Source organism: Macaca nemestrina, chromosome 14 (genome assembly GCF_043159975.1).
Source record: "Macaca nemestrina isolate mMacNem1 chromosome 14, mMacNem.hap1, whole genome shotgun sequence".
NCBI classification, from domain to species: Eukaryota; Metazoa; Chordata; class Mammalia; order Primates; family Cercopithecidae; genus Macaca; species Macaca nemestrina.
This window is the reverse complement of record NC_092138.1, coordinates 2,142,437-2,166,717: the sequence shown is the minus strand read 5'-3', so window position 1 is coordinate 2,166,717 and position 24,281 is coordinate 2,142,437. Positions and strand designations below refer to the sequence as shown.

The following is a 24,281-nucleotide window of genomic DNA, read 5'->3' as shown; positions in this document are numbered from 1 at the left end:
CACAAGGAGGCCTCTGGTCTCAGAAGGGACCATCTTTACCCCCACCACCAAGGAACTTCTTGGGGGACACCTCTACCCCTATGTCCAGCCCCAAGAAAGGAGGGCAAAGAGAGATTGCCACATCCCTTCTCCAGCTTGCTATTAGGAAGAAAGTCCTCCCAAGACTAAAAGACCCAGCTCACTCTCAGTAACTAACAGCAGCGGCCATGCTCCCTAAAGATTCTGCCTCGCCTGGCAAGGCCTCACTCCTCTAGTGTGGTCTCCAAAGTCCCAGAATATTCCTGGGATATTCTGGAATACTCCTGTCAGAGCATATGTAACTGGGCAGGCACCAACTCTCACTCCCTCTGAAGCCCAGTACTTCAGCTCCCGTCTTCCCATCTACCTTCTCAGGAGGGTTTCCTGTCTGAGGATCACAGCCTTCCCGGGCGTCAGCCCTGCACACACCTCTGCCTCAGCATTTCCAGCGGTGGGTGAGGAGGACCACAGATCGTTCAGCCTGGCGAGCCACACCAGTCTTAGTTCTGAGGGGAGGAATGCTTCCACCAGGTCACACAACAATGACTTCATTGAACTGGATGACAAGACAAACACCCAGCCATTGCAGGCTTTGCATGCCTCTGAGTCAGCAGGTAAAGAAGGGAGTCACTCGACTGCCTGGGATGACTTTTTTCCTAATTACGAAGGGTCACTGGACTTCACGATAGAGTAAGGAAAAATATGTCTGGGATGCAGGACATCCACTGGGGCGTCTCTTAGAATTAATACACCTTCTGATTAAAGTCAATGGACAACTACAACCCAATGCAGGCAGGACTGTGAATGGCGCAGCCCCTTCAGGAACGAAGGTTTGGGTCATCCCACCAGGCAAAAAACCACACAACCAGCTCAAGTGCTTGCTGTGGACAAGGGAATATGGAATGGGTAACAGAAGGTATTTATAAATATCAGGTATAATAAACACGTGACCAGTTGTTTAAATGAGACTGGTAGTTGCTGTGAATATTTATTTTCTTATGAATATGTTGTGTGTGTGCGCGTAAAATCTCTTCTGTCTTCTTTTATCCCCTTATATACCGTAGGATGTATTAACTTTACACTACAATATTTAAATACTCTTAACTTTTTATCATAGTATTTAAGTTACAGGATATTAAGAAGAGTGAACATCGCCCAAGGATTTTGCATCCTTTTCTGGGGAAAAGTTAATGTATTTTCAGTTATATTTTTTGAGACAGAGTCTTGCTCTGTTGCCCAGGCTGGAGTGCAGTGGCACCATCTCGGCTCACTGCAACCTCCACCTCCCGGGTTTAAGCAGTTCTTCTTTGTCAGCCTCCCAAGTAGCTGAGATTACAGGCACCTGCCACCACAGCTGGCTAATTTTTGTATTTTTAGTACAGAACAGGGTTTTACCATCTTGGCCAGGTTGGTCTCGAACTCCTGCCCTCAGGTGATCCACCCACCTCAGCCTCCCAAAGTGCTGCGATGACAGGTGTGAGCCACTGCACCCAGCCATTGCATTTTCAGTTCTATGCCAGATAGTTGTATCCTGTTAGGCAGATGTATGACTTTGTTATTATCTTTATATGGAGATTAAGTATGGTTTTAAGGAGATGTGTATGGGTGCCAGGTTGACCAGAGATGGACTGGTGATTAATTTTATGTGTCAGCTTGACTAGGACATGATACCCAGTCGTTTATAACAACACTTAGACATGATACCAATCTAAGTGTTGTTATAAAGGTATTTTTTAGATGTGATTGACATTGAAATCAGTAGATTTTGAGTAAAGCAGATTACCCTCCATAATGTGGATGAGTTTCATCCAGTCAGAGGAGGCTTAAGCAAAGACAGGTTTCCTGAAAAATAAGCATTTCTCAACACTACAAGATGTTTCCAGCCTCTTGCTGTGCAAAATTAGGACTCAAGACTGCAACGTCAATTCTTACCTTCATTTCCAGCCTGGTCACCTGCCCTATACATTTCAGATGTGCCAGCCCCCACAATCACTACTAAGTTTCTTAAAACAAATTTACTCTTGGCTGGGCGCGATGGCTCACACCTGTAATCCCAGCACTTTGGGAGGCCGAGATGGATGGATCACCTGGGGTCAGGAGTTTGAGATCAACCTGACCAACATGGAGAAACCCTGTCTCTACTAAAAATACAAAATTAGCCGGGTGTGGTGGCGCACGTCTGTAATCCCAGCTACTCAGGAGGCTGAGGTAGAAGAATCACTTGAACCCAGGAGGCGGAGGTTGCAGTGATCTGAGATCGCGCTATTGTACCCCATCCTGGGCAACGAGAGTGAAACTCCGTTTCAAATAATAAATAAATAAATAAAATTCACACACTCTCTCTCTCCATTTTAAATATATATATAATGACTCTTTATATAGAGATATATACATACACAGATATATACATACACAGATATATAGATCTATATATATAGATATCTATATATAGATCTCTATCTAGAGAGATCCAGTAGATCTATATGGTCTGGTTCTCTTCTGGGGACCCCTAATACAACACTCAAAAAATTAATGAGACCGGGCACGGTGGCTCATGCCTGTAATCCCAGCACTTTGGGAGGCCGAGGCGGGTGGATCACAAGGTCAGGAGATTGAGACCATCCTGGCTAACACAGTGAAACCCTGTCTCCACTAAAAATACAAAAAATTAGCCGGGCGTGTTGGCAGGCGCCTGTAGTCCCAGCTGCTCGGGAGGCTGAGGCTGGAGAATGGCGCGAACCCGGGAGGTGGCGCTTGCAGTGAGCAGAGATCGCACCACTGCAGTCCAGCCTGGGGACAGAGTGAGACTCCGTCTCAAAAAAAAAAAAAAAAAGATTAATGAATTGTGCACCCACATACACAGTAGCTTTATTCATAATAGCCAAAGGATGGACACAACCCACATGTCCATCAACAGATGAATGGATAAAGAAAATGCGGTAGATACATTCAATGGAATATTATTCAGGCTTAAACAGGAAGGAAATCCTGTCACATGCTGCAACAAGGGTGAACCTTGAAGACATTGTGCCAAGTGAAGTAAGTTAATCACAAATGGACAAATGCTGTTTGATTCCGGTTATACAAGATAACTACAGTAATCAAACGCATAGAGATAAAAAGTAGAATGGTGGTTGCCAGGGGCTAGGTAAAGCAGGGAATGGGGAGTTAGTGTTTAATGGTTATGGAGTTACAGTTGGAGATGATATAAAAGTTCTGGAGATGGATGATGGTGCAGGCTGCACAACAGTGTGAATGTACTTAATGCCAATGAATTATACATTTAAAAGTGGTTAAAGTGGGAAATTTTATGTCATTTATATTTTACCACAAAAGGGAGAAAGATTTTTTAAAATTAACAAATTAAGAAAAAGTTGGTGTTGTCCCCTCAGAGCTGTATTCTTGGTAGCTGAATCTCTAGTTGAACTTGTCAGAAGATATTCTGGAGGAGGCTTTCTTGGGCAACACAGTAGCTACACTGGCAACTCTACACTCATGTGGTGCTGCCTCTGTATTTTTCAGTGTGTGTTCTTTGATTTCTTTTAAACCATGGACATATGAAATATTATGTCAAATTATAACAAATATTAGCAGGTCATTCCTAAATAATAACAGAATGGAAACGGTAATAGTTTACATTTACTTTTCTTTAATCATAGTATCTAAAGGTACTGTATTAGTCTGGGTCCAATAATGAGACTGAAACCACACTGTAGGTTAAACAGGTAAAGTTTAATATAATGAATGAGTAAACTCTGATCAGCCAGGCATGGCGGCATGCACCTGTAGTCTCAGCTACTCAAGAGGCTCAGGCAGGAGGACTGCTTGAGGCCAGGAGTATGACACTGCAGTGTGCTATAATCATAGCACCTGTGAATAGCCACTGGACTCCAGCCTGGAAAACATAGTGAGACCCCATCTCTGAAAAAACAACAAATCTGATTAAAGTATGTCTAAAACATATAAGGAACCTGTGGCTAAGGACAAATACTCAAAGAAGACAAACTTGAAAGGGACCCCTTCCCCAAATCTGGGTTTCAGATCTGACGGGAGCAGGTATAGGTCAGCCTACTGGATAGCTACTGTGTAGAAGTTTGATGGCTTGCCCAGGCTGGATCTGGTGTGCAGTCAAGGGGAAGGCAGGAAGGAACCCACTAGAATGCACGCAGGACATAGGTCATCAGCAAGCAGTGGCGTGAGTGCAGAGGGAATGGTGATGGGTACAGGTGAGCCAACGGCTCTACAGAGAGCGGTGGCTCGATGGGAACAGGTGAAGAATTGGGGGCGCAGGTGAGGAATTGGGCTGCTAGTGGAGTCAGGAGGGCTTTCAATTTCCAGTTTTCATATCAAGTGAGGTGCTAGGTTATTGCTAGAACAGCCAATAGTTGCAGTGTTGCCAAGGAGGTGTGTATCCTGGTAAAGAGACAGAGGCAGAACTCCACCCACTACCCTCAGGCGACTATTTGAAATCCCCTTCCTCCTGCAATGTCCTGCCAACATTGACTATTAAAAATGCTTAATATATTGCTCATTGCAAAGGTTAGATGCTTAGAGGAAATCTGTCCGTTGTCACAGAGCATATAGTGAAGGTTTAATTTGGAGCTGAGAAGCAGTAAGTTGATAAGTGTCATGTACTGATGCTCCCTAGACAATACCTTCTAATTTCTGCATTTCTGCATGGCTACTATTCCTCCTACAAAACTATGTTTTGAAGATATCTGAGTTCATCACTCTGCAAAAACTAAGTCATGTGGCTCTTTGGATTTGAAAATGAAATTGTCTAACCTGTCATTTATTTCACATGAAATATGACACCAAAAGCAGTATGTGAAAGAAAACTTTTCATTCGTTGATATCAGTTATTAACTAGAGCTGCCAAAATACCACCATTCTTACCTGTATATCAATTTCTGCTTATCAAAACACTGCTTACAATAAATTTGGTGACATCTGGCAAACTGCCTGTTGCGAGTGCTATTCATCAGCCTGCACTCTGGTCATGCATTTATTTCCAAAAACTCATAAAGCTCCTGGCCAGGCCCAGTGGCTCATGCCTGTAACCCCAGGACTTTGGGAGGCCAAAGCAAGAAGATTGCTTGAGCCCAGGAGTTCAAAACCAGCCTGGGCAACATAGAGAGACCCTTGTCTCTACAAAATCAAATCTAAAAAAAATTGGCCAGGCATGGTGGTACATGCCTGTGATCACAGCTACTTGGGAGGCTGAGGCAGGAGGACTGCTTGAGCCCAGGAGGTGGAGGCTACAGTGAGCCATGATGGTGCCAATGCACTCCAGCCTGGGCAACAGAGCGACACCCTGTCTCAGAAAGAAACTATGTTGACTTAGAAACATATCTATGCTTAAAATTTTCTAAACACACTGCAGAGCTTCTCAAACAGAGCACTTAATGTGTGCTCAATAAAGTATACAATCTTCACACAGGTGAAAGCCAGAGGATGCAGCATCAGCCCTTCCTGCGCTTTGTGGCAGAGTCACATCAGTCACATAGACCTGCCTAGTGCTCCGCCCCGGAAATATTCTTCAACTCAACAAAGACCATAGATAAAGGATGTACTTTCTGAACTCCAAATCCGTACACAAGGGTGAGTAAACTTATGAAGACAAAGAGCCTGAATGTTACATGGTCCTGCTCTGGAAATCTCGGACACACGGTTAGCACCCATGAGAAACCCGAGAAAGACAAACCTCTAAATCCAGGGCCAGTTTGGTCTCACAAAGGCTGAGATCCCCAGATTTCCCTATGCCTGCCTACCCACCCCAGGAGAAACTGAATTGGCAGTGTGTGATTTCTACAAAACAGCTGCTAAGCCATCCAACTTCATTATCCTTATCCCTCCCAGCTCACCTTTTTTTTATTTTTATTATTTATTTTTTTAAAAAACGAAGATGGTGTTGCCCTCTGTTACCTACCCAGACTGGTCTTGAACTCCTGCCCTCAAATTATCTTCCCGCCTCGGCCTCCCAAGTCGCTAGGATTACAGGTCCGGCCTGTGTGTCTACAAAAGGCGGGCCCAGCCCTAGCCCACCTTTTCACACATACCCATTAGTTCTCGAATAGGTGAGAACCTCCGCTCAGGTGGCTACGGAGGGCGCGGGCGGCTTTCTTCCTTAATAACGTTTGCTCGCCCTGGACGGACCTTACGTTCTCTCTCTGTCCCCTACCCTGACAGCAGAGTCAGAACCGCCCGCGGGGTTCACTCCGGCAGCTCCCAGGCCCGCGCAGCGCGGCGGAAACCGTGGCTTGCCAGGTTCCGCCCCTGCACGCCCCGCCCCGCCCTCCGCGCCCCGCCCCGCCCCCCGCGCCCCGCCTCTGCACGCCCCGCCCCCCGCGCCCCGCCTCTGCACGCCCCGCCCCCCGCGCACCGCCTCTGCGCGCCCCGCCCCGCCCCGCGCTGGCAGAGCGGACCCAGGCCCTTGGCCGCCCCGCGTCATGGCCGCGCCCGCCCCGGTCACGCGGCAGGTTAGCGGCTGCACCGCCCCGGTCCCGGCCCCGAGCGGCCCCGACCGTGGGCAGCCCCTGGCGGCCGCCGTGGCCGAGCTGCCGGTGCTGGACGCCCGCGGGCAGCGGGTACCTTTCGGCGCGCTGTTCCGGGAGCGCCGCGCCGTGGTGGTGTTCGTGCGGGTGAGCGGGTGGCGCGGCTGGGAGGGAGGCGCGGCCCGGGGTCCCGGGCAGGCTGCGGGATGCGAGCTGCGCCTCCTGCTTCTTAGGACGGAAACGGGAAGGCAGCCTCCCCAGCCGCGGCCGCTTCCCAACTAGGGCGGGGCAGGACGAGGGCGAGGCCCGCTTCCCACGCGCCGGGCGTCCGGGCAGCCTGTCCCGGCCCCGCGGGCGCCGCCTTTAGTCGCGTCACGCACAGCGAAGTACCGGGCTCTTTCGGGGCGCGCGGGTGCTGCGTTCCTAACTTGCCCTTTCTGCCCAATTGGCTTTCAGCATTTCCTGTGTTACATCTGCAAGGAATACGTAGAGGATCTGGCCAAAATCCCCAAGAGTTTCTTACAAGTGAGTTTCTGAGCGTGGGCGGCCCAGTGCAGGCTTCTGCAGACCTTGCGAGCGGGGCGGGGGAGGACGCGGCTCCAGCGCGCACTTGCAACCCGGATTGCCCCTCCCCGCACCTCTCTCCACCCTCGCCCCTCCAAAGGAAGAGAGACGTCAGAGATCTATTTCTGCCCTAACTCACTGGGTGCTGCCTGGTGGTGAACGTACTAACAATTGTGGTGTTGCCTGGTAACCTAGCGCCCGTTCTCAAATGTTGACTGATAATGCCCTAAAACAAATGCTGGAAATGGTTGATATTTTCTTCCCTTTAATTTTGTTGCACTCCAAATAGCTGCTCATTATGGGAAAATACTAATATATCGTAAAGGTGCAAATGTTTATGTTAATAGGCTGCAAGTTCCATGTTCCCTAGCACAGCCACATACTTGTTTTTCTTCAGGCACAGATAAGTTCGTGCCCAAGTGAGCTTTTTGAGGGAAGGCATTGGGCAGCCTTTGTAAAACAGATGTTTTTTCAGCAGGCCTTATCAATTAGGATGTGAAAAAACTGATTAAATAACTGTGCCTAGTTTTAAAAGTATGTCTTTGGGGAGAATATAGAGAATTATTGACTATATCATTTCGAAAACAATGTTTTGACTGTTCGTCTGCGTATCCTTTTATTCTCTTTTTAAAAATTGACATATATAATTGTATATGTTTATGGGATGCAGTGTAATATTTTGATAGGCATTTACTTTTGTGGAATGATTAAATTGAGATAATATACCCATCATGTCAGATAGTGATTTTAGTTATTTTTTTTGTGATGACAACGTGTAAAAACTAGTCTTTGAGCAATTTTGAAGTATACATTATTAACTAGTCACCATGCTGTGCAGCAGATCTCTAAAAGTTATTCCTCTTGTTTAACTGAAACTTGGTACCCTTGGATCATCTCCCTTCTCCTCATCCCTGAGTAACCAGTCTCTGGTAACCATCATTCCACTCTACTTTTTTCGTTTCCATAGCTAAGTGAGATCATGCGGTATTTTTCTTCCTGTGCCTGAGTTATTTCACTTACATGACGTCCTCCAGGTGCATCCACTGTTGTCACAAATAACAGAAAAATGTCTTTTTTATGACTAAATAATATTACATTGTGATACCGCATTTTCTTTTTCTTCTTTTTTTTTTTTTTTTTTTTGAGACGGAGTTTTCACTCTTGTCACCCAGGCTGGAGTGCAATGGCGCGATCTCGGCTCACTGCAACCTCCGCCTCCCGGGTTCAAGCAATTCTCCTGCCTCAGCCTCCCGAGTAACTGGGATTACAGGCATGCACCTCCATGCCCCGCTAATTTTGTATTTTTAGTAGAGATGGGGTTTCTCCATGTCAGTCAAACTGGTCTCGAACTCCTGACCCATCCACCCGCCTGGGCCTTCCAAAGTGCTCGGATTACAGGCGTGAGTCACTGCACCCAGCCTATACCGCATTTTCTTTATATTTATCCATTGTTGAACACTGAGGTTGCTTCTGTATCTTGGCTATTGTGAATCATGCTGTAATAAAACATGGGAGTGGAGGTATCTCTTCAACATACTGATTTCATTTCCTTTGGATAAATGCCCAGTAGTGGGATTGCTGAATCATATTATAGTTTATTTTTGATTTTTTAGTAACTTCCAGACTGTTTTCCATAATGGCTGTACTAATTTACATTCCTAACAACAGCGTACAAAAGTTCCTTTTTCTCCACATCCTCACCAAACACTTATCTTGCATCTTATTGATAGCCGTTTAACAAGTGTGAGGTTATATCTCATTGTACTTTGAATTTGTATTTCCCTGATGAGTAGTGATTTTGAGCATCTTTTCATATATCTCTTGGCCATTTGTATGTCTTTTGAGAGCTATTCATATCCTTTGTCCTTTTTTTTTCTTTTTTTTTGAGGCGGAGTCTCACTCAGCCCCCCAGGCTGGAGAGCAGTGGCCCAATCTTGGCTTGCTGCAGCCTTCGCCTCCTAGGGTCAAGTGATTCTCCTGCCTCAGCCTCTAGAGTAGCTGGGATTACAGGCAGGTGCCACCACACCCAGCTAATTTTTGTATTTTTAGTAGAGACAGGGTTTCGCCATGTTGGTCAGGCTGGTCTCGATCTCCTGACTTCAGGTGATCCACCTGCCTTGACCTCCCAAAGTGCTGGGATTACAGGCGTGAGCCACCATGCTCAGCCCTTTGTCCATTTTTTAATCAGGCTATGTTGTTTTCTTGCAAAGTTGTTTGAGTTTCTTTTACACTTTGGAAATTTGCCCCTTATCAGATGTGTAGTTTGCAGATATTTTCTCTCAATCTGTGAGTTGTCTCTTCTCTGTTGATTATTTCCTTGGCTGTGCAGAAGCTTTTTAGTTTGATATAGTCCCATTTGTCAATTTTTGCTTTTTGTTTTCTGTATTTTTGAGGTCATATTCTAGAAATGATTGTTTATACCCATGTCATGTGGCAGTTTTGTAGTTTTCTTCTAGTAGTTTTATAGTTTTAGGTCTTACATGTAAGTCTTGAAATTCCTACTTAGCAAAAGAAACATCTGAATTAATATTTTACCATACGTATCTTTGCATTAACTCACACAATTTTGCTGTTTATTCCATTCCTCTAGAAGCCTATAGGTGGCATTAGAATGAAACAGAAGAGTTGGGTTAAGGGATGTTGTATAAAACGTGCATAATTTCTAATGATATATAATGTCATTTTTTTCCTCCTAAGGAAGCAAATGTCACCCTTATAGTGATTGGACAGTCATCCTACCATCATATTGAGGTAAATATCTAGTACATTGGGAGACTAAAGAATAAAATCTTTTTCCGACATAAAAATTACATTATTTAAACCACTAAATGTAGGCTAAATTGGCTGAAGTTAGAGTATCGTTACTTTTCTCTCATTTGTTCTTATAAAAATTCCAACCATTCTCTTTTCAGCCTTTTTGCAGACTGACTGGATATTCTCATGAAATCTATGTCGATCCTGAGAGAGAAATTTATAAAAGATTGGGAATGAAAAGAGGTGAAGAAATTGCCTCCTCAGGTAAGACATAACATGTCTCAAATAGAAAACACTGGTGGTGTATTTTCATATTTGTGTATATATGCATAGGGAAACATGGTCAATTCATAAATCAGGCCTTTTGTTTTTTTTTTTTTTTTTTTAAAGATGGAGTCTCTCTCTGTTGCCCAGGTTGGAGTGCAGTGGCGCAATCTCGGCTCACTGCAACCTCCACCTCCCGGGTTCAAATGATTCTCCTGCCTCGGCCTCCTGAGTAGCTGGGATTACAGGCGCCTGCCAGTATGCCTAGCTAATTTTTTGTATTTTTAGTAGAGACAGGGTTTCACCATATTTGCCAGGTGGTCTCGATCTCCTGACCTGCCTCGGCCTCCCAAAGTGCTGGGATTACAGGCGTGAGCCACTAAGCCCGGCCTTGGGCCGCTTTTTATTATTCTAATAAGTGGTCCAGATACACCAGGCTCCAGAAGATTCATTTTCTGGGTGTAATGACATGGAAGGCTGCTAGCAAAGCACTGTTCAATGGAAATAAGCTGCAGAAGTGTTTTCAATGTGGTTCCATTTTTGTGAAAACAGAAATGATTTTCATAAAGATCGTGTGCGTGTACACTTCATTATATGCTCTATTATTGCATTTAAGGGGACCAGAGAGTATAGTTAGTTGAAGAGTTTCATGTTTATTCATCCTTACATTATCTGTGTTCTCTGCCCTTGCCACAGTTCCTTGTAATTAATAGAGCTTAGAAAACTTGAGTTGCACTGGTTATGTGTGTTTCTGAAATGCCAGATAAGAGAACTTGAGTTGCACTTGTTATGTGTGTTTCTGAAATGCCAGATAAGAGAACTCAACTCAAACAGAAATCAATCATTTTGAATAAATATTATTGACGTCTTGTCTGATACCCACTGTGTTGGATGCTCCCAGGAGGACAGTGGTAAAATACATAGTCCCCACCATGCAGACTCATCATCTACTCTGGGAGAGAGACACAAACAGCTAATCACAATGCCATCTAAGGGCCAGTGATGGAGGGAGGCATTCCTGACTTGAAATACCTTTGTCAGCAATTTAAGTGGAGAAGGATCTGGGCGGGCTTCTCAGAGGAAATGGTCTCAGCTCACTGTAAAAGGAGTTAGCTGGGTGAAGTGAGGGTGGGGAAGGGCACTCTAGACAGAAAGTAGCATGTGCAAAAGCACAAAGGCATGAGAAAAACGTGACTCCTTCAGAAAAATACAGGTCCCTCCCTCTGGCCAGAGTGTAAGACCCAGCTAGGGGAATTGGTGTGAGCCAAGGGATAAGTTATAGCTAGTTTATGTTGAACCTGGGGTAATGTGCCAAGGAGTTTGGATTTATTCTGAAGCAGCTGGGGAATTATACAAGTGTTTGAAGCAGAGAAGTGAGACAGTCATATAACCCATGTGGAGCAGGGATTAGTGCTGGCCAAACCAGAGCCAGTGATATTCGTGACAGGGTTGTAGGGTAGATATAAGCTAGAAAGAAATGGCAAGGCCTCAAGAGGGGATAGAGAGGAGGAGATGGGTCTGGGAGCTGTTTGTGAGGCAGAGGTGCATGATACCTTTATTGATGTTTTTTGTTTGTTTTTTTTTGTTGTTTTTTTGTTTTATGAGACAGAGTTTCACTCTTATTGCCCAGGCTGGAGTGCAATGGTATGATCTCGGCTCACTGCAACGTCTGCCTCCCGGGTTCAAGCGATTCTCCTGCGCCAGCCTCCTGAGTACCTGGGATTACAGGCATGCGCCACCATGCCCTACTAATTTTGTATTTTTAGTAGAGATGGGGTTTCTCCATGTTGGTCAGGCTGGTCTCAAACTCCCGACCTCAGGTGATCCACCCCCCTCGGCCTCCCAAAGTGCTGGGGTTACAGGCATGAACCACCGCGCCTGGGTCATTTATTGATGTGTTTAAAGAAAAAGACCTTGATCAGAACTCAGGATGATCCAGCATAAACACAGAGTCTGCTTGTTTCTCTCTCTTTAGTGTAGGAAATCAGCAGTACAGATTGTGAACCTTGCTTTTTGGTACACAGTTTTTATGTGCTGTAATAGAGTCTCAGCATGTGGAAGGTCTGTTTAATTATTTAGCACTTTAGGGCTGGGCGCAGTGGCTCACGCCTGTAATCCCAGGACTTTGGGAGGCCAAGGCGGGCGGATCACCTGAGGTCGGGAGTTCGTGACCAGCCTGACCAACATGGAGAAACCCCATCTCTACTAAAAATACAAAATTAGCCAGGTGTGGTGGTACACATTTGTAATCCCAGCTACTTGGGAGACTGAGGCAGGAGAATTGCTTGACCCTGGAAGGCAGAGGTTGCGGTGAGCAGAGATTGTGCCATTGCACTCCAGCCTGGGCAACAAGAGTGAGACTCTGTCTCAAAAAAAAAATTTAGGCCGGGCGCGGTGGCTCAAGCCTGTAATCCCAGCACTTTGGGAGGCTGAGACGGGCGGATCACGAGATCAGGAGATCGAGACCATCCTGGCTAACACGGTGAAACCCTGTCTCTACTAAAAATACAAAAAACTAGCCGGGCGAGGTGGCGGGCGCCTGTAGTCCCAGCTACTCGGGAGACTGAGGCAGGAGAATGGCGTAAACCTGGGAGGCGGAGCTTGCAGTGAGCTGAGATCCGGCCACTGTACTCCAACCTGGGCGGCAGAGCGAGTCTCCGCCTCAAAAAAAAAAAAAATTTAGCACTTTAGATATAAACTGTGAGTTTCACTTTAGTAGCACCTCACTATTCATTGCCACAGTAAAGATATGGAATTGCAAAGTAAATAGATGAATACTAAGTTGAATATATGCTTGTAATTATAAGAGAGGGTGTATTCAAATCTTCACTACTTCGACCTGTGTTAAAGGACTGCATTGCCAAACAAAATATTAGGTTCTCATAAAATGATTTTTTTTAAGTTTCTCCCTAAAAAAACATAAAGCACAAATCTCAAAGTCAGTCTCAGAATAGTCTTACTTGAAAAACTAAGGCACTAAAAATACACAATTATAATTTAAAACTAATAGTACCTATTTTATAAAGACGAAGAATAAGAAAATGAAGCCATTACATACAAGGAGTACTGGGTTTATAGAAGACTGAAAAACGAAGTTTGACACATAAGAATTAAATTCAAACTGGCAAAACTAGATTGTGCTTGACAACAAAGATTACTTAGTTCTAAGCTATGGAATCTCAAGTTGAATTTCTGAAATTTCTGAAATATTAACTGACCCCTTCTTTGAACATAAGAAGAGAGTTTGGGCCGGGCGCGGTGGCTCACACCTGCATTCCCAGCACTTTGGGAGGCCGAGGTGGGAGGACTTCTTGAGTGTAGGAGTTCAAGACCAGCCTGGGCAACATGGTAAAACCCTGTCTCTACAAAAAAATACAAAAATTAGCTGGGCGTGGTGCGTGCCTGTACTCCCTTCTGTGTGGGTGGTGCGTGCCTGTACTCCCTTCTGTGTGGGTGGTGCGTGCCTGTACTCCCTTCTGTGTGGGTGATGCGTGCCTCTACTCCCTGCTATGTGGGAGGCTGAGGCGGGAGAATTGATTGCAGTCTGGGAGGTTGAGGCTGCAGTGAGCCGTGATTGTGCCACTGCACTCCAGTCTGGGTAACGATTGAGGCCCTGTCTCAAACAATTTTTTTGAAGTTTAAAAAATAAGGAGAGAGTTTGGATTTCTGAACATTTATTTCACATATAGAATCCTATAAGATAGTAAAATTCAAGGCCAGGCACAGTAGCTCACACTTGTAATCCCAGCACTTTGGGAGGCAGAGGTGGGAGGATCTCCTGAGGCCAGGAATTTGAGACCAGCCTGGTCAACAAAGTGAGACCCCCATCTCTACAAAAAAAAATTTAAAAATTAGCCAGGATTGGTGGCATGAACCAGTCAGTGGTCACAGCTACTTAGGAAGCCGAAGGGGGAGGATCACCTGAGCCCAGGAGTTGGAGGCTGCAGTGAGCTATGATGGTGCCACTGCACTCCAGACTGAGCAACAGAGCATGACCCTGTCTCTTAAAAAACAAAGTAAAACTTAATCTTTTACTCAAGTCTCTATGCTAGTGAGCCTGTATTTGTTTCTTGGTAAGATAAATGCTCATTATAATGTAAACATGAAAGAAATCAAAGAGTTGAAGAGATGAAGGGAAATAATAGATATTTGGAAATCTTAGGAAATGAGGCAGGCCAAAGGCTGCATAGTCATTAAAATAAAAAGCTAAAAGACAGACATAAAGGCAGGGATAGGAGAAAAATTAATTACAAGGAGAGTAAAGAGACTGAGTTTCTTTGCTCAGACGAAGTGGAAATTAAGTATCAGCCACTGTGAGAACAGAAATAGAAAACTGACAGCCAAGGAGAAGTGAAGAGGTAGCTGCAGTGGCTGTTGTCACAGCTAAACCTCCATGTCTCAGTAGCATGACATGGTAGGAGGTTATTTCTTTTTATCTTAAATTTCAAGAACGGGTTTTCTATTTGGATGCTTTTCCTCTTGAGCAGCAGTTCCAGGATCCAGGCACCTTCCATCTTGTGCTTTGCCATATTCAACCCAAGCCTTCCAAGAATGTAGAAGGAACATGAGAATCACTTGTGGGAGGAGCTTGGTCTGGAAGCAGCACAGATCATTTCACTCATTGTTTGTAACGTAGTCACATACCTTGCCTAACTGCAACCAAGACTGGAAAATATACTTTAGCTGTGAGCCCAGAAAGAGGAAACATGTTTTGACCAACACGTAACAGTCTGTGTCACAATGTCTCTTGAAAAGGATTGTAGCTGCCTATTAATAAGTGAGAGACTAAAGAGAGTATAAACGGGGAATTAAAATGGAAAGCACTGCTAATTTGAGAAGTCTATAGTTGACATTTTTCTTTTTTTTTTTTTTTTTTTTTTTTTGTTGTTGTTGTTGAGACAGAGTCTCGCTTTGTCGCCCAGACTGGAGTGCAGTGGCCGGATCTCAGCTCACTGCAAGCTCCGCCTCCCGGGTTCACGCCATTCTCCTGCCTCAGCCTCCCGAGTAGCTGGGACTACAGATGCCCGCCACCTCGCCCGGCTAGGTTTTTGTATTTTTTAGTAGAGACGGGGTTTCACCGTGTTAGCCAGATGGTCTCGATCTCCTGACCTTGTGATCCGCCCGTCTCGGCCTCCCAAAGTGCTGGGATTACAGGCTTGAGCCACCGCGCCCGGCCCTATAGTTGACATTTTTCTTTGGCGGAAAATGATGTGAGTCTGTCATCACGTTTTCCTTTAAAGCAGTAGTTCTTACCTGGGACATTTACTCCTCTCTCCCCTGGGAGACATCTGGCATTGTCTGAAGACGTTTTTGGTTTTTTGTTTTTTTTTTTTTTTTTTTTTTGAGACGGAGTCTCGCTTTGTCGCCCAGGCTGGAGTGCAGTGGCACCATCTCAGCTCACTGCAAGCTCCACCTCCTGGGTTCACGCCATTCTCCTGCCTCAGCCTCCAAGTATCTGGGACTACAGGCGCCCGCCACCATGCCTGGCTAATTTTTTATATTTTTAGTAGAGACGGGGTTTCACCGTGTTAGCCAGGATGGTCTCGATCTCCTGACCTCGTGATCCGCCCGCCTCGGCCTCCCAAAGTGCTGGGATTACAGGCGTGAGCCACCGCGCCCGGCCGTTTTTGGTTTTTACAACTTGGTAAACGGTGCCACTGGTATTTAGTGGGTATAGAAGGCAAGGATGTTGCAAAACACCCTGTGTCACACAGGACAAAGAATGATCTGAGCCAAAATGTTGATAGTAAAAGGTTGAGAAACCATTCTTTGAAGGAAGAAAGATAATGTTTTCTAGAAATACATTATCTTCTTAATATCAAATTGAATATAAAATGACGTCTAAAGACAGTTTTCAACATTTCAGGACAGAGCCCGCACGTAAAATCAAATCTACTCTCAGGAAGCCTTCAGAGCCTGTGGCGGGCAGTGACTGGCCCGCTCTTTGATTTTCAAGGAGACCCAGCTCAGCAAGGTGGAATCCTCATTTTAGGTCCAGGTAAGCGTTCAAAGCCCAGGGTCGGCAGTGGACGTCTTGTTCCTTTTACAAGTTCAGAGGCCGCCATTTTCTTTTCTTTTTTTTTTTTTTTTTTTTTTTTGAGACGGAGTCTCACTCTGTCACCAGGCTGAAGTGCAGTGGTGCGATCTGAGCTCACAGCAAGCTCCGCCTCCCAGGTTCACGCCATTCTCCTGCCTCAGCCTCCCGAGTAGCTGGGATTACAGGCGCCGCCACCACACCCAGCTAATTTTTTGTATTTTTAGTAGAGATGGGGTTTCACCATGTTAGCCAGGATGGTCTCGATCTCCTGACCTTGTGATTTGCCCACCTCTGCCTCCCAAAGTGCTGGGATTACAGGCGTGAGCCACCGTGCCCAGCCCAGAGGCCACCATTTTCTTCATAAAGCAGACACCCTGTACAAATGGACATCTTGGTATTACAATCAGGATGCTGTGCTTTTGTAGAGGGGCCTCTTTTGTTTTCAAAGGCTTCCGTGTATTTTGATATTTATGCATTTGATGAGCGTGTCCATCATCCTGTGCCTGGATGATTCCCCACAGTCACCTGTGGGTTGGTGATCTGTATATGGCCTTGACACTCCCCTATTTAGGAATGTTCAGTGGAGATGACCATTTCCGAATAGGGGAAAATCGTCACATGCTTTTTTTGTCAAGAAAAGAATCCATGTAGTTATTTATACCTAACAAAACGAGGAGACTTACTCAGTGTCAGCAAGTAAGTCAGTGCTAGGGACAGCTCATCCCATTGAGGCCGGGCACCGTGGCTCACACCTGTAATCCCAGCACTTTGGGAGGCCGAGGCGGGTGGATCACTTGAGGCCAGGAGTTCGAGACCAGCCTGGCTAACTTGGTGAAACCCCATCTCTACTAAAACTACAAAAAATTACCGGGCATGGTGGTGCATGCTTGTCATCCCAGCTACTTGAGAGGCTAAAGCAGGAGAATCACTTGAACCTGGGAGGTGGAGGTTGCAGTGAGCCGAGATTGTACCACTGCACTCCAGCCTGGGTGACAAGAAGGAAACTCCCTCTCAAAAAAAAAAAAAAAAAAGAATGGGATTGAGGTCCAACTATAAGCCACACACTGTTAACAACTTTATTGATGGGTGTGGACCACCTGAGATTGCTTTGGCTTGTCTCTGCTAAGTGTTTGAACAGATGTATTTGAACAGATGTAAGGATTGTGGACATCTAAGTGTATTGTAACTGATTAGATCTCTACTGTGTTCCAGCATTGCAGCAAGGAACAAACACCCATATCAGACAGGGTCCAAAAGCCTAAATCACTATATTGTAAGATCATCTTTTTGCTTTTTCTTCCTCTTTAAAACTGTCCATCTTAATGAGCATAGCTTATTAAGAGTTATAAAAGTAATATTTATTTTCATAAATACGTTTTTTTTTTTTGAGATGGAGCCTCGCTCTGTCACCAGGCTGGAGTGCAGTGGTGCGATCTCGGTTCACTACAAACCGGTGCCTCCCAGGTTCGAGCGATTTTCCTGCCTCAGCCTCCCGAGTAGGTGGGACTACAGGCGCCCACCACCACACCCAGCTAATTTTTGTATTTTTAGTAGAGGCGAGGTTTCACCAGGTTGGCCAGAATAGTCTCAATTACTTGACCTCGTGATCTGCCCACCTCTGCCTCCCAAAGTGCTGGGATTACAGGTGTGAGCCACCACGCCTAGCCAATACCATATTTTTTAGAAGGAGGGTTTTGACTGAGTAATACGACTTTTGGACTTTTTGCAGCTGGAACGTTATAGCCAAAATCTCCCTTTCCCTCCCTCTCGTGAGTTTATAACGTTAGATTAGTTATAAAAAGAAGCCCTGATTAATGAGAATGAATCCTATGCATTAGCCCAGAATGACATTAGCCAAATTTCTGAACAACTTATTTCTATCCTCAGACCCAAAAGGGGATGTTTTTGGGCCCCTTATCTCCATGTCTCTGAATCATTTGTCCACATCTTCTGTTGTGTAAGAATAAAGAGTACATGGGCTGGGCACGGTGGCTCACGCCTGTAATCCTAACACTTTGGGAGCCAGAAGCGGGCAGATCACGAAGTCAGGAGATTGAGACAATCCCGACTAACATGGTGAAACCCCATCTCTACTAAAAATACAAAAAATTAGCCGGGAGTGGTGGCGTGCACCTGTAGTCCCAGCTACTCGCGAGGCTGAGGCAGGAGAATCACTTGAACCTGGGAGGTGGAGGTTGCAGTGAGCCAAAATCATGCCACTGCACTCCAGCCTGGGCGAGAGACCGAGACACCATCTCAAAAAATAAATAAGTAAAAAATAAAGAGCACATGGAGAGCATCATTTGTGTGCCAACTTGGGACCATACAGTTCATCCCTCAGCATCCCTGGGGGACTGGTTCCTGGACCTGCAGTGGATCCCAGAATCTGAGATGCTCAAGTGTCTTATATAAAATGCTGCAGTATTTGGATCTAGCCTATGCATGTCCTCCCCTGCACTTTAAATCATCTCTGGCTTACTTTTTTTTTTTTTTTTTTTTTTGAGACGGAGTCTCGCTCTGTCCCCCAGGCTGGAGTGCAGTGGCCAGATCTCAGCTCACTGCAAGCTCCGCCTCCCAGGTTTACGCCATTCTCCTGCCTCAGCCTCCCGAGTAGCTGGGACTACAGGCGCCCGCCACCTCACTCGGCTAGTTTTTTGTATTTTTTAGTAGAGACAGGGTTTCACCGGGTTAGGCAGGATGGTCTCGATCTCCTGACCTCGTGATCCGCCCGTCTCGGCCTCCCAAAGTGCTGGGATTACAGGCTTGAGCCACGGTGCCTGGCCTTCTAGTTTACTTATAATACCAAACGCAATGTAAATAGTTGTTGTACTGTACTATTTAGGGAATAATGACCAGGAAAAAAATGTCTGTACATATTCAGCACATATGCAGCTATCCTTTCCTTCCTGAATATTTTCAATCCGTGGTTTGTTGAATGAGGATGCAGAACCCATGAATGCAGAAGGCCAGCTGTGCTTAGAAAACATGCCTCATGGCCCAGCGCAATGGCTCACACCTGTAATCCCAGCACTTTGGGAGGCTGAGGTGGGTGGATCACAAGGTCAAGAGATCAAAACCATCCTGGCCAACCTGGTGAAACCTCATCTCTACTAAAAATACAAAAATTAGCTGGGTATGGTGGTGCATGCCTGTAGTCCCAGCTACTCAGGAGGCTGAGGCAAGAGAATCACTTGAACCTAGGAGGCGGAGGCTGCAGTGAGCCAAGATCACGCCACTGCACTCCAGCCTGGGCGACAGAGCTAGACTCCATCTCAAAAAAAAAAAAAAAGAGAAAACAGGCCTCATATGATACTTACATGTAATGGTTTAAGTTAAAATTCTTGTCTTGAGTTCAAGAATCAAACTAGATTTTGATTTTAAATGATTGATTTTAAATTGATGATTGTAAATTATAAAATCTGTATTTGAACAGATGTAAGGATTGTGGACATCTAAGTGTATTGTAACTGACTGTCTTTTCAGGCCTTATTTTGGAGCCTCTTTTGGGCTATAGTTATAATACAGATAGCCTGTTAAATCAGTATTTGGGAGTGGATTTTTTGAAGTGAGTGATTTATTCCCTTATTATATTTATTCTGTTATTAGATTTAAGAAACAGATGTGATTTTCCAGCTTGATATCTATGGGAGTTCTGTATTCTGCCCGTCCGACAGGACATTTTATTTAATTGTATTTAATAAAACCTAACAGAAGGTTATAATTTAAAAATCTTTCCCCTTGGATCTTATAAAACATCAAGTATCGCTCTTATTTAACCATAATCCTTGTCATACTTTATTACCATGATTAAAAATTATTATGGCATTATATAGAGAATATAATGCATGCCAGGTAATTAATTTTTCCCTTTGGACTAATTAAAGGTTGAAAAGCTTCCTTGATTTTAGTAAGCAGTAAATCTGATGAATAATACTTACTATGCCTCAGCCTTTTATTCGTATTCTCTTCTAGGTAACAACATCCATTTTATACACCGAGATAGGAATAGGTTGGATCACAAACCTATCAACTCTGTTTTACAGCTTGTAGGAGTTCAGCATGTGAACTTTACAAACAGACCTTCAGTTATCCATGTGTGACTTAAAATGCAATCAGTCACTTTCAGCTGGACCTTCTGGAATGTGACCTTCAATATCCTCGTGCAGTGTCTAACCTGCTGTCCCTTCACAGCCTTTGAGGAGTTAGGGAAGCATAAAGGGGGCTTGAACCAGTTGAATTGCATGCTGGGAGGCATCAGTTGTCAAAAATGTGATATATACTTCCATTTTATAACTTTTAACATTTTACACAAAATAACAAAAATGAATATACAAAATATAACTTTAAACCTATAAAACCTATAAAATCATAAATATTTAAATTATTTTACATTATGGTATATTCAGTCAATGAAAGATTTTTTTGGCAATGTAAATTCTGATGAATATATAAAGGGACGGGAGAGCAGCAGAAGACCATTGTATTCAGTGAAGAAGACAAGATATCAAATTCTGTCAACAATGTAACTTCATTTTTATATGTCTATATTTGTATTTTTGTATGCTTAGGAAAAAGACAATAAACACTGAAATGTTGCCAGTAGGTATCTCTGTGTTAAGATTACAGTGTTATTATTTTCTTTTCTGTACGTTTCTGTATTTCCCAACTGTTACATAATGAGCATGATTAATATCGTAGGGCCAGGAAAAGGTCTTTAAACATTGTACAACAGTTTTATGCCTACATAACAACCTTCACAAAAGTGCAAATGATGTAAGCTGCAGTCCACTTTTCCATCCTAACTGCTTTCCTCAGAGGAGGTGTGGCAATCCAAACATCTGATATATAGCCAGTGTCCACAGCACCTTCTCAAACTACATACTTGCTATCCATTTCACTAGGTTTTTGGGGGGTTGGGGGAGCTATGAGAAAAAATTTGTTTTAGATATTTAAGATATGTATTTAAAATATGGTCGGTATGCTTTTTGAAAGGGAACTATAAGGTTTTTTGTTTGTTTGTTTTTGTTTTTGAGATGGGAGTTTCACTCTTGTTGCCCAGGCTGGAGTGCAATGGCACAATCTTGGCTCACTGCAACCTCTGCCTCCTGGGTTCAAGCGATTCTCCTGCCTCAGCCTCCCGAGTAGCTGGGATTACAGGCATGTGCCACCACGCCTGGCTAATTCTGTATTATTAGTAGAGATGGGGTTTCTCCATGTTGATCAGGCTGGTCTCGAACTCCCGACCTCAGGTGATCCGCCTGCCTCAGCCTCCCAGAGTGCTGGGAATACAGGTATGAGCCACCACACCTGGCCTATTTTTCTGGAATCTTAATATGTTTAGTTGGGAAGTGTCCCAGAAATCCTGATGAAAAGTATAGCAAAATCAGAATTTTGGTAATTATTAGCAAGTACAATACTGCTTTGAACTCAATACTTTTATATGAAGCATATAAAGTTACAAAAAAAACTAATGTATTCAAATATTTGGATATATTTTCATGTTTGTATAATGCTTTTATTCAATAAAAATGTAATTTCTCATTTAAACTATTTGTGCTTTTTTTTTTATACTAAAGGTGACCTTTGCTGATTTTAGACTTAAAACTGCTGAATCACAAGCTTACGCAAAAATTATATACAATTGACCCTTGAGCAACATAGGTTCAGACTACATGGGTCCAATTATATGTAGATTTTTTTCCAATTAAAGTTATACCAAGTGTGCCTGCCTCCCCTGCCACCTCTTCCGCCTCTGCCTCACCTGAGAGCAAAACCAACCCCTCCTCCTCCTGCTCCTCCTCCTGCTCCTCCTCCTCCTCCTCCCCCTCCTCCTCTTCCTCCCCCCCCTCCTCCTCCTCCGCCTATTCCAGGTGAAGATGAGAATGAAGACCTTTCATTTTTCCTTTCTCAGCACATCATGTCCCCTACCAAGAAGGAATTACAAGGCATATGAAAAGACAAAAAACAATTTGAAAAGATTGAATGAGCACTAGAACCAGATTCAGATATGGCCAGAATGTTGGAATTAATCAGACCAATAATTGTTTTAAGAACTATGATTAATGTACAAAAGGCTTTAAAGGAGAAAAATTAGCTGGGTGTGGTGGTGCGTGCCTGTAATTCCAGCACTTCGGGAGGCCAGGGCGAACAGATCACCTGAGGTCAGGAGTTCAAGACCATCTTGGCCAACATGGTGAAAACCCGTCTCTACCAAAAATACAAAAATTAGTTGGGCACGGTGGAGTGTGCCTGTAATCCCCGCTACTTGAGGGTGAGACACAAGAATCGCTTGAACCCAGAGGCAGAGGTTGCAGTGAGCCAAGATTGCACCATTGCACTCCCAGCCTGAGTGACAGAGTGAGACTGAAAAAAAAAAAAAAAACTTGAAAGAAGGCAGAGAGAAATAAACTACCTTACCTATAGAAGAGCAAAAAGAATTACGTCCAACTTCCCCTCAGAAACCATGCAAGCAAGAAGAGAGTGGAGTGAAATAGTATTAAGAGGAAAAAGTCACCAACCTAGAATTCAGTACTCCGCAAAATTATCCTTCAATAACTTTCTAACAGAAGAAAAAAGATTACCCTTCTAAAGTGAAGGATAAAGACATTCTTCAGACAAAAAATGAGGGACATTGTCGCCAGTAGACCTGTCATGCAAGAAATATTAAAAGAAGTTTCTCAGAAAGAAGGAAAGTGATAACAGAAACTCAGATCTACATTAAAAAAAGGAAGGGCACTGGAGAATAAGTAAGTAAAGTTAAAATACTTTTCTTTTTCTTTCTTTTTTGGTTTTTTTTTTTTTTGAAACGGAGTTTTCCTCTTGTTGCCCAGGCTGGAGTGCAATGGCGCAGTCTCGGCTCACTGCAACCTCCTTCTCCCAGGTTCAAGCGATTCTCCTGCCTCAACCTCCCGAGTAGCTGGGATTACAGGCGCCTGCCACCAAGCCTGGCTAATTTTTGTATTTTTAGTAGAGACGGGGTTTCACCATGTTTGCCAGGCTGGTCTCAAACTTCTGACCTCAGGTGATCCACCCGCCTCAGCCTCCAAAAATGCTGGGATTACAGGGGTAAGCTACCACGCCTGGCCTTATTCTTCTTATTCTTAGTTGATCTTACAGAGAACAGTTCAAAATAATAATACCAACAATGTATGTGTGTTTTTGTGTGCTTATGTGTGTATATATATTTATATATAGATAGATATGCTTACATATGAATCACACTTATATATAAATGAATGACAGCAAAGATACAAGAGACAAGATGAGGGAATTAGAAATATTTTGTTATTGCCGGGCATGGTGGCTCAAGCCTGTAATCCCAGCACTTTGGGAGGCCAGAGGCAGGTGGTTCACGAGGTCAGGAGATCGAGACCATCCTGGCTAACACGGTGAAACCCTGCCTCTACTAAAAATACAAAAAATTAGCCAGGCGTGGTGGTGGGCACCTGTAGTCCCAGCTACTTGGGAGGCTAAGGCAGGAGAATGGCATGAACCCGGGAGGCGGAGCTTGCAGTGAGCCGAGATCGCACCACTGCACTCCAGCCTGGGCGACAAAGCGAGACTCCGTCTCAAAAAAAAAAAATAAAATAAATAAATAATAATAAATTTGTTAAAAACTTTATTATTATAGGGTGTTTGCACTACCTGTGACATGGAATTGGATTCGTTGTAAATGTCTATTGCAAACTCTAGGGCAACCAATAAAAAAATTTTTTTTAAAGTAAATAAATATAACTGACATGCTAAGAGGGAGAGAGAAATGGAATCACATAAAATGTGAAAACCACAAAAGGGAGAAAAAGAATGAAAAGCCAAATTAGGAACAAATAATAAGGGCAACAAATAGAAAACAGTAACAAACCCAACTATATCAATAATCACTTTGAATGTCAATGGTCTAAATGTGCCAATTAAAAGATTGTCAGAGTGGATCAAAAAAACAAGACCCAACAGCATGTTGTCTATAAGAAACCCACTTTAAATATACACACATAAGGTTAAAAGTAAGGGAATGGGAGGCCGGGTGTGGTGGCTCACGCCTGTAATCCCAGCACTTTGGGAGGCCGAGGTGGGTGAATCACTTGAGGTCTGGAGTTCAAGACCAGCCTGGCTAACATGGTGAAACCCTGTTTCTACTACAAATACAAAAA

General features: G+C 44.1%; 1 protein-coding gene and 1 long non-coding RNA gene across 2 annotated transcripts; one reads left to right on the top strand and one right to left on the bottom strand.

Moving 5' to 3' along the window:
- Positions 1–1,131: 1,131 nt before the first annotated feature.
- LOC112422995 (uncharacterized) lies at positions 1,132–6,825 on the bottom strand. The gene is made up of 3 exons (XR_003013439.2): positions 6,610–6,825; positions 6,078–6,200; positions 1,132–3,913 (listed from the first exon to the last, which is right to left on the bottom strand). It is a non-coding gene; the product is annotated as an uncharacterized lncRNA (long non-coding RNA).
- Positions 6,453–21,678, top strand: PRXL2C (peroxiredoxin like 2C). Its single transcript, XM_071077480.1, has 6 exons — positions 6,453–6,659; positions 6,969–7,037; positions 9,774–9,827; positions 9,989–10,094; positions 15,961–16,092; positions 20,104–21,678. The coding sequence occupies exons 1-6, from the start codon at positions 6,468–6,470 to the stop codon at positions 20,229–20,231; spliced, it is 681 nt and encodes a 226-aa protein (XP_070933581.1). The 5' UTR covers positions 6,453–6,467; the 3' UTR covers positions 20,232–21,678.
- The last annotated feature ends 2,603 nt before the right edge of the window (positions 21,679–24,281 follow it).

Excerpts from the sequence above, each read along its gene's own strand:
- PRXL2C (XM_071077480.1), top strand. The coding sequence starts at position 6,468 with ATGGCCGCGCCCGCCCCGGTCACGCGGCAGGTTAGCGGCTGCACCGCC. Across the intron at positions 6,660-6,968 it reads CCGTGGTGGTGTTCGTGCGG|CATTTCCTGTGTTACATCTG; the intron begins GTGAGCGGGTGG and ends ATTGGCTTTCAG. Across the intron at positions 9,828-9,988 it reads CATCCTACCATCATATTGAG|CCTTTTTGCAGACTGACTGG; the intron begins GTAAATATCTAG and ends TTCTCTTTTCAG.